The 16,479-nt window shown below is 43.9% G+C and overlaps 1 protein-coding gene across 1 annotated transcript in view; it reads left to right on the forward strand.

Moving 5' to 3' along the window:
* LOC137417712 (uncharacterized) overlaps positions 1 to 16,479 on the forward strand; it is a 152,625-nt gene continuing 136,146 nt past the window's right edge. The window contains exon 1 of the mRNA XM_078770533.1: positions 1 to 542. Within this exon, the coding sequence (XP_078626659.1) occupies positions 509 to 542 (34 nt within the window). The 5' untranslated portion in view covers positions 1 to 508. The remainder of the gene's footprint in view (positions 543 to 16,479) is intronic.

Raw genomic sequence — 16,479 nt, forward strand, 5'->3', positions numbered from 1 at the left:
TTCCGAGCTGTGTGAAAGGATATTTTGAGAAATTTTTACCGCCAGTAAATTCCAGAAATTTATTTTGATTAATTTTACAATCTTTATTTTATTTAAATTGAATTAAACACGGAAACACTGTTGAACACAAATCGCCTTATTTTTACTTCCACTATCCTCCAGTTTAGCAGTACTTCGACATGTTAAATAGGGTGGTGTATCACTGATACACTGCATCAGGGTCATGTAGAGGACTGTTTCAATAGTGCTTCACATCCGGAATTTTTGTTTTTAACAATGTTTAACTTCATTGTTATATTTAAATTGAAGTGCACATTCCATGGCGTAACATGATCGATGAACTCTAAAGATAGTTCTCAATCTCATTTACCTGCAAAAGACTGATGCTGATTTGCACACAGGTGATGTCCATCCTGTAAATACGGAAGGCAGACAACACAACAACGATTCATCTGTCACAGAAGATTCAAAATGTGCTTCAGCAAAGGAAGGTTCAGATGATATTCACATGACAAACAGAAGTGCTTCCTCTTTTGCAACTGGTGAGTGGAAACGTAAAAAATTCACAAAAATTAACAAATCTTTTGTGTTGAGAAAATCTAAAATTTTCTGAAAAGTGTTAAATATTTTGCATTTTGATTTTGACAAAAAATAAAATGTGTTCTTTGTTTCTGTAGAACAATCCAGAAGTGAAATGGGACAAATGAGGTCCAGTCACAGCTTGACAGAAAAGAAGAAGCCTTTTTTGAAGAAACAATCACGAAATCAAGACTCACTTCCTGTAAAATACAAGTCTGGGCCTCGCAACACCAATATTAATATTAAATTAAACACACACAAAAAGGTGCAAAAAAGGCGAATACGTTATAAGTGTAATGTATGCAGAATGGATTTTGCTTCAAAGAGTATCATCAAAATACACATGAGGATCCACACTGGAAAACACCCTCGCAATTGCTCTGTCTGTGATGAAGGTTTCTTAACAAAAAACGATTTGAATAAACATATGAGGATCCATACAGGAGAGCACCCTCACAAATGCTCGATATGTGATAAACGTTTCTTTCAAAAAGGCAATTTGAAAGCACATATGAGGATCCATACAGGAGAGCGACCTCACAAATGCTCGATATGTGATAAAGGTTTCTCTCAAAATGGCGAATTGAAAGCACATATGAGGATCCATACAGGAGAACAACCTTACAAATGCTCGATATGTGATAAAGGTTTCTCTCAAAGTGGCGAATTGAAATCACATATGAGGATCCATACAGGAGAACGTCCATATAAATGCTCGATAAGCGACAAAGGTTTCTCTCAGAACATCAGCTTGAAATCACATATGACAATCCATACAGGAGAGCATCCTTTCAAATGCTCGATATGCGATAAAGGTTTCTCTCAAAGTGGCGAATTGTAATCACATATGACGATCCATACAAGAGAGCATCCTTTCAAATGCTCGATATGCGATAAAGGTTTCTCTCAAAGTGGCGAATTGAAATCACATATGAGGATCCATACAGGAGAGCGACCGCACAAATGCTCGATATGTGATAAAGGTTTCTCTCAAAGTGGCGAATTGAAATCACATATGAGGATCCATACAGGAGAGCGACCGCACAAATGCTCCATATGTGATAAATGTTTCTTTCAAAAAGGCAATTTGAAATCACATATGAGGATCCATACAGGAGAACGTCCATATAAATGCTCGATATGCGACAAAGGTTTCTCTCATAACGTCAGCTTGAAATCACATATGACGATCCATACAGGAGAGCATCCTTTCAAATGCTTGATATGTGATAAAGGTTTCTTTCAAAAAGGCAATTTGAAATCACATATGAGGATCCATACAGGAGAACGTCCACATCAATGCTCAATATGCGACAAAGTTTTCTCCTGTAATGTCAGCTTGAAATCACATATGACGATCCATACAGGAGAGCGACCTTACAAATGCTCGATATGCGACAAAGGTTTCTCCTATAACGTCAGCTTGAAATCACATATGATGATCCATACAGGAGAGAATCCTCTCAAATGCTTGATATGTGATAAAGTTTTCTTTCAAAAAGGCAATTTGAAATCACATATGAGGATCCATACAGGAGAACGTCCACATCAATGCTCAATATGCGACAAAGTTTTCTCCTGTAATGTCAGCTTGAAATCACATATGACGATCCATACAGGAGAGCATCCTCTCAAATGCTTGATATGTGATAAAGGTTTCTTTCAAAAAGGCAATTTGAAATCACATATGAAGATCCACACAGGAGAACGTCCATATAAATGTTCAATATGCGACAAAGTTTTCTCCTGTAATGTCAGCTTGAAATCACATGTGACGATCCATACAGGAGGGCATCCTCTCAAATGCTTGATATGTGATAAAGGTTTCTTTCAAAAAGGCTATTTGAAATCACATATGAAGATCCACACAGGAGAACGTCCATATAAATGCTCAATATGCGACAAAGTTTTCTCCTGTAATGTCAGCTTGAAATCACATGTGACGATCCATACAGGAGAGCATCCTCTCAAATGCTTGATATGTGATAAAGGTTTCTTTCAAAAAGGCTATTTGAAATCACATATGAAGATCCACACAGGAGAGCTGAAATCTGAAATAGCAGGATATGAAAAATTAGGTGAAGAAGATTTCGGAATTGAAGAAACCTGAATATGTACCAGTGATATTTGGAGCAACAGGGAATCTGGATGATCAAGAAAAGCCTAACAGTACTAATAAAGCATTCCAGGGAATATGACAACAAACAAACTACAGTGGAGGCTGTCAGAGGTTCAGTGGGGATTCTAAAACGAGCCCTTGGAACAAAGCTATAAGAATGAAGTTTCACAAACCAGTTCATGAATGAATGATCCTTTACTGAAAAAGGGATCTGTGAGAACTTCCTTTTTTTTTTTTTTTGGTCTTTTTTTGATTGTGACCAATGTTTAGGAATTTTGTTTTCTCATTGATTTAGTTGTTTTTTTTTGTCCCTTTTTGGTTATGCTCAGATGGGATCTTGCCATGGCAGTTTGAACATCAATTTTTACTCAATCTTAGCTGAAGTACATGTTTCATTGCCACGTGTGATATTAGCAGAACACCTTTGTTGGAAAATCGTTTATCAGAAGAAGACTCCTGCCTATGTTTTTCATGAAACTTTAATTTGTGAAGAGTTTCACAATAAAGAGAGGTCCTCAAAGCACAAATGCACCGTCTGTGTTATTGTGAATATGTAATGGCACATTATGGTCAATTATCAGTCAATGAAGAGTTTGGAGTGCGCATATCCCCAGAAGTAATCCTGATCTAACCAGTTGAAAGCCTTGCACAACATTTACCATCATGGCATGACTGCACTTCATGCCATCACTGATTGCTGCCAAGCACCTCGGTTATACAGGTCCTAACGTGGAAGAAACGCCACACAGATTGTTGCCACCACATTTTTCTCAACATCAATGGAATGCATTGTTAATGGAGAGAATACCTTTGAACACAGACTTCTAAAGAAAGGAAGAGGGGAACGAACCTCTCCCCCACCAACCCCCCCCCCCTCCCCCTCTCCAACAAACCCCAAAGTTGAGATTCAAGTCGAAGTCGATGTGGCCACTGGCCAGACCAAGAGGTAAGAATTATTTAAAAAAAATAAAAATTCCAAAACCAGATCCCTGCAACGACAGACCAAGCAGCCTGTTCCCAATCATCAGCAAGGTCATGGAATCCATCACATCACTCCCTGACTTCCCCCAATAATCAGCAAGGTCATCGAATCCATCATCACATCACTCCCTGACTGACCCCAATCATCAGCAAGGTTATCGAATCCATCATCACATCACTCCCTGACTGACTCATTGACTGACTGACTTACTCAGTCACATACACACACAACTCACTGACTGACACACACAACTCATTGACTGACACACACAACTCATTGACTGACACACACAACTCATTGACTGACACACACAACTCACTGACTGACACACACACACAACTCACTGACTGACACACACAACTCACTGACTGACTCACACAACTCTGACTGACTTACACACACACATACATACACACTCTCTGTCACTCCCTCACTTACCTATGGACACTGCTCGATCGATACATTTACTGACCGGACTAAAGTCTAGGTGAGCGAAAAACGAGCTTTGTGATGTATTGCTATGTTGCGCCTGCGCATGCGTGAACAAACAGTTTGGACAATGGCGATGTTCGTGTCGTTCGTGTTTCTCCTCGCCTCGTGACGACATCCGTTAAGTTCTAGGACAGTGGTTCTTAACTCTTTTAAAGGTGCCGAACCCTAACGAAACCCACCGAACACTCGCGGAACCCCTCAAATCTGACAAAAAAAAGAAAGAAAAATTACATCTTAATGCGTTTTTTCTTCTTCTTTTCCGGAGGTGATCTGGAAAATGCGTGGTTTTGATTTGGCAAGGGCCACTCGTAATTTGAGTGCGCTAAGTGCTTCAGGTCCGAATCCCACTCCTGACACCAAATGTTGCGGAACCCAATGTCGGCCTCGGTTCCCCTTCAAGGGGGGATTAATCCCCTCTTCTATAACTGACCGACGCAGTCCCTGGCGCTGCCCAGCGACCTCCGGAAAGGCCGGTGGCACAGCCCCGTTCGTACCGCGGACAGATGTTAATTGCCGAGTGGTTTTAGCAACCGCGGCATGAACTATTAACAGAAACTAGACCCGATCCTTGAACGTTGGCCAAATTGTGCCACAAGTATTCAATGTGGAAACCTCAAAGACGAAGGATGTGAAGAAGAAGAAGAAGAAGACAAAAGGTAGGAAATACGAATATGATTTATTACTACTATTTACAACCAAAAGAAACCAAGGAAGAAGGAAGGATAATAAAATAAAGACAGAAAGAATGGAAGGAGACACAGTGCAAATATTAACTTATTCTAAAGAGGCTTAACTTATACCCCAGGACAAGACACACAGAACAAACTCACGTCCACAGAAGGATGGAATGGCAGGACTGAAGGACTGGAAGGAGAGAGGAAGGTTCAGCTGGGGCAGATGGTTCGGGCTTGATCCCGCATGGGACGCCGGGCTGGACCTCGATGGCCACCGATGCCACCGATCCTGGTTCCCGCGGGGTAACGGGTCGAAGCTGCCTGGTGGAGCCAACACTGCCTGGTGGAGTCAAAGCTGCCTGGTACTGCTTCTGCCGCGTCTCTCTCTCTCTCTCTCTCTCTCTCTCTCTCCCTGCCTGAGCTCTCTCCGGTGGACTGCTCTTGTCACGCATCTGCCACATCCGCGGCCTCTCTCTCAAAATGCTTGCGCGGGCGCTTTTTATTGCCCCTGGGGCGATCAAGCCGCCAGCCTCCAGGACACGCCCATCGGCGAGCTCGCCTCGGCCCTGATTGGCCGCGAGGGCCCACCGATCCCACCCCCAGAGGAGGCGTTGGCAAGGCCACGCCTTGTTCCTGGCGCTGGGCTGACTCCTCCCACCTTCCGCTCCGAGATGACCTCGTGCTCAATGGAGTTTGCAGCGAAAACAACCACAACCCCACATCAGCGGCAGAATGCAGCAAACCGCTCAATGCAGTTGGCAATTGACGAAAGGGGAAGGTGAAGGGAATCTACCTAATTTGAATTTGGTGCAATGGAGTGTTAATTAATGGAAGACAAGGCCTTAATCTAATACACATAATAAGGAGATAACTACTGAACAAGGAGGAAATCTATGACTGGATACGTGTGGTATATGGAATAACTAACGGGAACGACCTTTGACCTTTATACACAACAAATGGAGGAAGGAGGGTGATATTTTACCACAATAAAAAAACACAATTCTCATTTCCACAACACTGCACCCTCCTCCTCTTAGGCACGGTCCGGGCCTATTAACTTTTACCTTTAGTGTGGCACGTAGGTGTAGTTCCCTCTACATTTAACCTGACCCTGAGTGTGACAGTTTTAAAACATAAATAAATATGTCCCGCTGCTCCATTGCACCCTGCCTAACAGACTCATGCCCACAGCTAACAGAATTGCGGAATTGTCTTCAAACTACAACATGAACGATGGGGGAGCATTATTTCCAATTACTCTACTTGTATTTACAAAACGCAACCCAGGACCTGCGATTGTTCTTTTGGGGGGGGGGGAGACAGCCTGTGCTGCATCAACGCACCAGAAAGCACCCAAAAACGCACCAAAACACCATCAAGCACCAATCGGTGCACAGTCACCACAGTTCATAATAAAAATAAACCAACAAACCCTGGTGCTGGTCTTCCTCTTTGGCTCCCTCTGCTGGCCATTGGTATTCTTTCAGTTGTTGTCTTTCTTCTTTGCTGGCAGCCTATTTGGTGGAAATAAAACTTGCACAAAACGTGTCCATTGTTGTTATTTATGGCCCACAGGGCCGACTAGGGGTGGTTCACCTGTGGGGCATCGATGCCCTGTGACCAAGGTCCGCCAGCAAGATCTCAGGCCTTCATGGCCGGTTCCAGCAGAGGGGCCATGCCCCAACCCATTGGGTCCATAAGTGGTGCTCAGCCACAGACATGTGGTCCATAAGTGGTGCATCGATGCAGACAGCTGTGGTTGCGAGAGTTCTGGCACACAATGGCGGACTCCCGCACGCTCCGCTCGGCACCCAGTGGCGCACAGTCCTCGCGTGGGAGACAAGGGGGGGGGGGAAGAAGACAGGTGAGCGAGGGGTAAGGTCACAAGGGTACACATCAATAAAGGCAATGCAAGGTGAGGTGCATCTGGAGACTGAGCGGAGAAAAGCTCGTCCCTACCGTACGTCACCCCCCCCTGTTATCTACTCTACCCTTGCCTTTACCCCATATTTACAAAAATCTACACATTTACAAATTCGTCACTAATGTCTCGTCTTCCCCATATTTCCCCTATACCAAATTCGTCTTCACTCCCACTAATCCAAAATTTGCCATCACCAATTCATCATCAATCCTCATAAGGAGGGAGAGATGGAACAACGGCACAATGTCACACCCACGTCATGATGCGTCTCACATTTCAAACATTTGCACCAAAAAATAATAAAACAACCTGGCATGGTGTGGAGGTACATCATCTCAGGTGAGTGGATGTAGATGGTGCGAGGAGATCTCAATCCTAACTACCTTCTAAATGACATTAACACACTTTACACTACCCAGGGTCTTTCCCTGCCAAACCATTGGCCATCTTACTCTATGCGGTTTTAAGAACCAAATTCCCATTGACCAAACTGTGGTGCTTCTCAATTTGGGGTCTCACTCCCCCGATTCAACTCCCTGTGCCTTCGCACAATTTCCGGGCTGGGTCGTGCAGCTCTCCCAGCAGGTCTACCCACCTGCACACCTCCACCACTGTAGTTGCCTCCGAGCTTACCTGCTCCTCACCCGAACCTATCTAACTGGGGAAGGCCCTCTGGCGCTGTCCCCACTCAGTGCCCTCTCTGGCACTGGGCTACCCGGGTCCGTCCTCCGGATCCTCGGGCCCCATCCACAACTCTACCGGCTCCCAGAGCCCACCTGCGGCCTCACCTGGCCGACATCCTCACAGTGGTGGAGTGCTCAACCAACTACACACACTAACAGGCCACACGCCCAGCCATTTCCACGACACTAATGCACCCATCCAAACACCATTCTTCCACCACGCACCACAGATGCCAATATCCAACAACAATTTACCTGTACCCTCTACCTAACACTTACACTACCCTCCCCGGGTATTCGTGATAGGGGTCCACTCTTCCCCCATTCACAGCTTTGCACCATCCCCTCCACTCCACAGTTTCCACCATACCCACTCCATACCATCCATTCCATACTCCATATATTCCACACTCCATGTATTCCACACAACCATTCTCCATACACCTGTAGTTGCACACCTGTGCAATCACTCCTCCTGGTGCTTCCTGCACCCTCCTTCCTCCCTGGACCATTTGGTCAACACAACACACAATCACGATTACTCACTCATACACTGCTCCATACACCTGTTCAGTTGCACACCTGTGCAATCACAATTGTTCCTCACTCACTGCTCCATACACTTCCACGCTCAATACAATTCACAATCACCTTTTCACAATACACTTCTGATTAAACCTCCAACACTCACACGGCATCATCTGACCTACCTGGTGCCCTGCTAAAACTCGCACTTCCCCGTCGCCCCTTATATTATTGCGCTCCCTCGTCATTATCATCCAACTACCCTCTCTATGTCCCCAACTACCTGTCCAAAGTCGCTACTTAAACTTACCGTTACCTATGGTCATCTTCTCTAGATCCCTATCCATTATCCAAACCCTCCCGGGCTAGTTTTCTCCGCCATAAACCCCATAAAACTATTGCTCCTTTGCCCCCGTTGCGAGGGACGGCAGGGTTGCCATCCCACCACATCGGGCATCTCTCACTACCAATTTTGCTCTCAAAATTCCAACCAATCAAAAATTTTCCAACCACTGCCAATCACAAATTTTGCTTTTCCAAATTCCCTATCCCTACCAAATGTCCTTTACTTGAACCTCTCGGTGCACCATTTCATCTCCAAAGCCCGGCTTCGTAAAGCCGAGCAATGAATTCGGGTGGTTTGGTCGCCTGCAGTTGGATCCGTCCGGCATTCAAGATTCTGGGGAGGAGGCATGCTCGGGCCGAGGTTCCACGCATCATCGCAGCTCGGAACCTTGCGGTCTCCGGCCCGATGACCGAGGCTCGCCCGGTCGGAACCCCGTCCCGGCCAGGGGGTGAAGGTCCGACCCGGCTCCCTACCCCCGGAATCGTGCCGATCGCTGCTCTGACGTGGCTCCGACCATTCAGTGCAGGGCCCGACCCGAATTGTGCGCGACGCTCCGTAGCGGGGCGAAACAGCATCAATCCGCGTGAAGCTTCGCATCCAACAAAGCCCGCGGCGCACCGAGCGCCCGCGTCGGCTATCCGTTACCCTAAACGCTACCCCGTTCAACGTCGATGCCTTACTCGCATGCTCACACACACACGCGACCCTTTCCACACTCACCAAGCCCGGAGTTCCAACGCCGCCCGTACATTCCACACACTCCATCCATTCCACCAACGCACTCCCCGTTACACACCACACCTCTCGCGCACCCTCTTGCGCACACTCGCCGTTCGCACACTTCGGTCCACACCTCTCCTCCGTTACATCCCCCGTAACACTCACCATGGGCGTGCACTCTTGCATCCACCCACTAACGCGCTCCGATGTGCCCTCCCGCACATGCGCCACAACCAACTCAGGTGTGCTCCCTCACACACGTTCGACCATTCCAGGTGTGCATTCTCGCACACTCTTGCCGTTCATCCCATACGTGCATCCTCGCACCGGTTCCACCACCAACTCACTCTCCGTGTCACACTCCATACACTCCGAAGTGCATTCTCGCTCGCACTCGGTATCACTCCCACACTTTATAACACGCTCACTCTTTGACGCACCCTTTTTCCTCACACGCGCGCCATTTCCACTCACACAGGACCCTTCACCAATGCCCGGGTGCCATATCGATCCCAATCGCACGACAATTCTCTTCACGCCGAACCCCCTCTTACAAAATCTCCCGGCACCACATACAGCCCGACTCACCTGGGGGATCCTTTTCTCCACGCGCACCTGCAAATCTTTATTAGGATTAGCAAGTACGGCATCAGGATGTGCATTCAGACTTTGAGCAATATCCATCTCTCCCTTCAATTCCCGGGCTACCTCCGTCGTCTTTTCAATTTCAACGATAACTATTGCTCTCTCTTAATTCACCTCAACGACCGCTGGCTTTATTAAAATTCCCACTTGTACCTCAGCGGTCGCCGGCTTCCCCATACCCCGGGTCACGATCTCTATACCCGTCATTTTACCCGTGCTTTTCTCCACCTCGCCCAACCAGTGCTCCTTGACCCGCTTTACCTCCTCGTGCACCCGTGGGACCTGCTCGCCCAACCTGCGGTCTCTTTCCCTCTCCATTCCCTCAGTTATTTCTTCAATTTCATTACTCAATTTCTCCCTCTCTATTCTCAGCATCTCGGTGAATTGCGCCACGAAGTCCCCCACATCAAAGACCGCTGCTGTGGTCACGTGCGCCACGCCATTTGGTGCTGCTGCCACCTCGTGCGCGAGGGCGCCATTTTGTGCGCCTGATACCTCCTCAACCACCTCCTCATTGTTCTCCTCCTCCATTTCTCCCACATACATTTCCCCGAGGTCCTGGGTTACCCCTAACCCCTCTTCTAATTCCCCACCGGCATCCCGTCGCCTTGACCATCCATGGCACGATTTTTAAATTTAGGATTTTATAAAACAAAATCTCGGGCCACTCGTAATTTGAGCGCGCTAAGCGCTTCAGGCCGGAATCCCACTCCTGACACCAAATGTTGCGAAACCCAACGTCGGCCTCGGTTCCCCTTCGAGGGGGGATTAATCCCCTTTTCTATAACTGACCGACGTGGTCCCTGGCGCTGCCCAGCGACCTCCAGAAAGGCTGGTGTCACAGCCCCATTCATACCACGGACAGATGTTCATTGCCGAGCAGTTTTAGCAACCGCGGCACGAACTATTAACAGAAACTAGACCCGATCCTTGAACGTTGGCCAAATCGTGCCACAGGTATTCAATGTGGAAACCTCAAAGACGAAGGATGTGAAGAAGAAGAAGAAGACAAAAGGTAGGAAATATGAATATGATTTATTACTACTATTTACAACCAAAAGAAACCAAGGAAGAAGGAAGGATAATAAAATAAAGACAGAAAGAATGGAAGGAGACACAGTGCAAATATTAACTTATTCTAAACAGGCTTAACTTATACCCCAGGACAAGACACACAGAACAAATTCACATACACAGAAGGATGGAATGGCAGGACTGAAGGACTGGAAGGAGAGAGGAAGGTTCAGCTGGGGTAGATGGTTCGGGCTTGATCCCGCACGGGACGCCGGGCTGGACCTCGACGGCCACCGATGCCACCGATCCTGGTTCCCGCGGGGTAACGGGTCGAAGCTGCCTGGTGGAGCCAACACTGCCTGGTGGAGTCGAAGCTGCCTGGTACTGCTTCTGCCGCGTCTCTCTCTCTCTCCCTGTCTAAGCTCTCTCCGGTGGACTGCTCTTGTCACGCATCTGCCACATCCGCCGCCTCTCTCTCAAAATGCTTGCGCGGGCGCTTTTTATTGCCCCTGGGGCGATCAAGCCGCCGGCCTCCAGGACACGCCCATCGGCGAGCTCGCCGCGGCCCTGATTGGCCGCGAGGGCCCAACGATCCCGCCCCCAGAGGAGGCGTTGGCAAGGCCACGCCTTGTTCCTGGCACTGGGCTGACTCCTCCCACCTTCCGCTCCGAGATGACCTCGTGCTCAATGGAGTTTGCAGCGAAAACAACCACAACCCCACAGCAGCGGTAGAATGCAGCAAACCGCTCAATGCAGTTGGCAATTGACGAAAGGGGAAGGTGAAGGGAATCTACCTGATTTGAATTTGGTGCAATGGAGTGTTAATTAATGGAAGACAAGGCCTTAATCAAATACACATAATAAGGAGATAACTACTGAACAAGGAGGAAATCTATGATTGGCTACGTGTGGTATATGGAATAACTAACGGGAACGACCTTTGACCTTTATACACAACAAATGGAGGAAGGAGGGTGATATTTTACCACAATAAAAAAACACAATTCTCATATCCACAACAATATATATGATAGAACCAAGCAATAACCAAACCAAGGATTGGAGAAAACAACAACCTTGGCCTTTAAATGGAAAACATCATGAATGTGAAAAATATCAAATAAGTCTCATTGAAAAAAATAACAGGGGTAAGAGTAGATAAAACAAATAAGCGAATAAATTTAAATACGGGTAAATTAGAGGCTCTCGGAGGCAATATCCTCGAATGGACTGAGAACTTTGGTGGTTGTCAAGAAATAAAGACTGAAGTAGGGCTGTCAACCGAGCCGAGACCGGGACGAAATCCCGGCGGTTTCGGCTTTCGAGACGGTCTCGGTACGGTCCCGAGATAAATTGACTGACGCAATTTGTCGGTAAAAAAATCCCGGTTAAAATTCCAACTTCTTGCAGATATTTTCCATATTAGAGGCATTTATTGAGCCTTGCTTTCATTACTCTGCTTCTGCACAAGCATCATTTTTCGCAAGTGCAGCTGAACTGACACAAACGATGATAGATAAAGAAAACTCACTGTTCCAGGATTTTCCCCTTGTCAACAAACAATGCACTGCAAACGAATCCGAATTCCGAATCCGGATCTTCACCAACATCTAATCATGTCTGTCGTCCTTGTCACACACGCTGCATCTCCACAAAATTTCGTCCGAATCCGTCCACAACTTTTTGAGATATTGTGTTCACAAACAAACGGACAAACAGACAGGAGTGAAAACATAACCTCCATCCACCTTTGGTGGCGGAGGTAACGAAATGAGGATAAAGGTCCCAATGAAAATCCGCCGCATCGCGGCTTCATTTAAACCATTGAATCCTTCCGCTGTATCATTCCGCCTCGCCCCGCTTTACGCTGCGGTCACGTGTCCGTCCTTGGAGATGAGTTACGGAATGTGGTTGCTAGGGTCTTTAGCACATTAATATCGAGGGACTCGCTCGAGCCCCGTGAATGGAGGGACGATGTTTATTTAGATTAAAAACACGTTTATAACGGATTATTCTACACACAATGTATTAATACAAGTACAATACATTATGTAGTTTTATGAAATGAGTTTTTGATGAACGTTTATGTTTAATTGCAACGCTAAATCTATAAATTGTAAGAATCCCTCGGGGTTTGGTTTGACGGTTTGAATGTGAAAGTATTTTGGTTATCTTATCTCCACTTTAGGCCTGATAAGTTGATTACGTTTACTTTAGTCACAGAGTAAAAATAAGGAGGGGGGGGGGTGATCACTACACCGCCTGCTTTATAATTTACTAGCAGAAGTACCCGGCATTGCCGGGCGGGGGAGGGGAGGGGAACGGGGGGGGAGGGGGGGGGGGGAGCGAGCCCCTTGGCGATCACAACTCACAAAATGATAATGAAACTCCAACCGGGACTCGAACATGCCTGGGCAGAAACATTTTCTCCCTCTCTCTGACATTCCGAGCAAGAAATTACACGACAATACAAATTGTAATGAGATAACCCGGTCCCATCGGTGGCCGATCATCTGCATGTAGGCGGTGTATTTTATTTCATCCCGGTAAATGGAAGCTAAGTCGGAATTTAAGTACTCAACATCAGAAATGAATTTTTTTCATTGTTGTTTATATATTGTAATGAAATTCCATTATTTTTGAAGCCTTATTATTTATTAGTATTATTATTATTTTTTTTTTTTATTTTTTTTTTTTTTTTTACTTTGCCGGGAACCGAGCCGACCCGAGATCCCGTTATGAAAATTGAAAATTTATCGAGACGGTTCCGAGACGGGATTTTGAATCTAGCTAACAGCAGTAGACTGAAGGTATGCGGACTGGAGTCCTTAATGGGAAAATAATTTTTTATAATCTCAAAATGATATGTGGTTCGGAAGGGGGCCAGATGAGGTCATGAAGATAAGTTTATCATTTCATATTGGCTCAACAGCGATACCTAAACCGAGAGTTAAATTCTAATGTAATATTTATCAATATTTTAGATGGTGATTTCTCTGATAAAAGGACGGATCTTATCAGGGAGATAAAACATGATCAGATATTCGTTGGGTCTCCTCTGTATGAGCATAATAAAAAATGGGGAGTTAATTTTAAAAGAGGTAGAAATGGGTGTAATTTTTCAAGAGAGGGGGTAGGAGTCAATTCGTTTCCTTCATTTTTCCCATTGACTTCAATGTCAAATTTTATGTGAGCCAGAACCTCCATTCTCCTACTACTGGGCTGTTGAAGGTTTTATATCTGATATGTCAACAGGAACAATGCAGACCCTGGTTAATGTATAACGATGATACAAAAGCAGAGAATAGTTTTACCGTAGCAGTTCCCCTGAAGGGTATATTTGGCTTTTGTGATTATGATAAAGTTTTGTATGGACTCAAAATTCGATTTCAACTACAAAGGAATGATAATGTAAATAGATTGCTATTTGGGGATGCTAATGCTTTTGGTGATAACATAATTTTTTTATTAATGAAATGAGTTGGTATATTAGTGAATGTACTCCTAATCTTAAAACGAAAGAGATGAGAGAGAGAGAAAGAAAGATAGAAGACTTAACTCAAAGAAACCACTGAATGTATCATACCTTAAAAGTATATGTCAACATGTTAAACTGGAGCACACTACCTACACTTGGAATTTAGGTGTTCTGGAAGGAAAGCCACGATACCTATGGCTCATTTTAAAGAAACCAGATGGAGATGAAGGTACTGAAAAGAATAATGCGCTGAGTGATAATGCCAAGGTGAAACAACTTCGGGTTTCTCTTGATGGCACATTTTACCCGTGAGATAGATTGGAAATTGATTGGGAAAAAAATGATTATGTGGAAGCCTACAAGTCTTAACCAAAAGGTGTGTGAAAGCAACGGTAATAATGATCCTATTTTGGATATGGTTGCGTTTCAAAAACTTTATACACTCTATGCAATTGACCTGAGTTCTCAAAAGGAAACTATAAAGTCTAATAGAGTGGAAAACATCTCTATACATTGAAAGAGGGGAGAGTGAAGAAGTTGATGCACATTGTTTGCTTTTGGAAGAAACTGAATTGCAGATTAATACAGATAATGTTGTTATGACTAATATCACATTGATTTTTTTTCTCATAATAAATAAATGAGTAAAGTATCAACTGATGTATATGTTAGTCAAATCAATCATGATAAATGAACATCTTGTATTCAAAATCAAAAGCCTTGTGTGATTTACGTTAAAACAATTCAGAGAAAAGGAGATAAAAGACTTGATGTTTTGCTCACAAGCGAGCAGGTGAAAACCTTGAATGATGCTGGTTCACTGACATTTAAAATTTCAGAGGAGGATTTCTTCCATTTCTCATTCCTTTATTTTCTGGTTTAAGCGTGGCGGGGGCTTTGACCGGTGGTATTTCAGCAGTGGTAAAAACTGCTAACGATAGGAAGGCACAACTAAAAGCTCAAAAAGAATTGGAAAGACATCATAAGGAGTTGGAGAAACAAATTAGTGGAAGTGATGTCATTGTAGATTTTGCTGAAAAGCTTGAAAGCCTACCTGATGAAGCGAGATAGTTAGTTGGAGATATGCTTTCTTTTATCGCCCAGGCAGGTGTAAAACTAACTAAAAGGGGTAATGGATTACATCTTTCTTATAAATAAATGGATAAATGGTTCAAACAATTTGGAAAGAATACAACATCAAATATAGAATTTGCAAAATATTGCAAAAAACTAAAAATTGATCATGTAATTATTTGTATGAGAGATGAATTAACAAAGCTGTCTAAAAATACAAAGAATATTATTATGAATTTAGAAGATGGGAATGGGTCTCATTTGGGTTTGTATTCTTAATAGTCGGAATTTATCTTATTTCGGTAGTTATGGCCTTCCACCGCCTCTTGTAGTAATTAACTTCTTACAGAATGGTCTTTATCAAACATTTCAAGTCCAAGACATTAATTCCAAATGTTGGGGTCAATTATGTTTATACAGTCATATTATTTCAACTCAACAATAATGTAAATTTTTATGATATTATTATAAATCTCATTTTAAAAATGACTTATGTTGGAAAAGATGGTTCGATCATTGGATTATCCTGATAGTTGGATATTGATTTATCAAATTATTATACAAAGGCACAGGCTGAACGACAAAAATATAATATAACAAAACATATTAATATGAAGAATAATTATAAATTAATCAATTAATTAATCCAAGCCCCACATATGACAATGACTTAGTTAGATTCAGTGATTTAACAAAATATTCTACAGCACTCTTTAACAAACAAGTAGAATTTACAGCCACAACACCTGGATCTCCAGACCATACACCTTTTCTTATTAAATTTAACCATCTACTTACAATTAAACTTCATAAAGAAGGACATATAGTTGGGGAGGATATATGAAAAATAAACGTATGATATGTTTGATTTAGGGTATAATTGGTTCTTTTCAATGAAGTTGGAAGGCATAGATTATTTTAATTGGTCTCGTAAAGAAGACTATTACCCACAAATAGAGACTTGATGAAAATATATTAAATAAAAATCAACTTCTCAAAGTTATGAAATATAAAACTCTTTTTAGAAATTGTCAACAAATCCTATTGGTATCTGATTATGAGAAAAATAATTATACATCTCAGAATATCTCAAAATCCAGATGAGTATATGTATAATATTGTTATGTCGATGTGGTAGAGCAATATGTAGAGCAGTTAGATCTGAGTAGGTAACATGCTTTGAGGTGTCGTGGTAAGGAAAACTACCTTGTAATAAGTTCC

This window comes from Myxine glutinosa, chromosome 1 (assembly GCF_964187855.1).
Source record: "Myxine glutinosa chromosome 1, kmMyxGlut1.1, whole genome shotgun sequence".
Taxonomy (NCBI): domain Eukaryota; kingdom Metazoa; phylum Chordata; class Myxini; order Myxiniformes; family Myxinidae; genus Myxine; species Myxine glutinosa.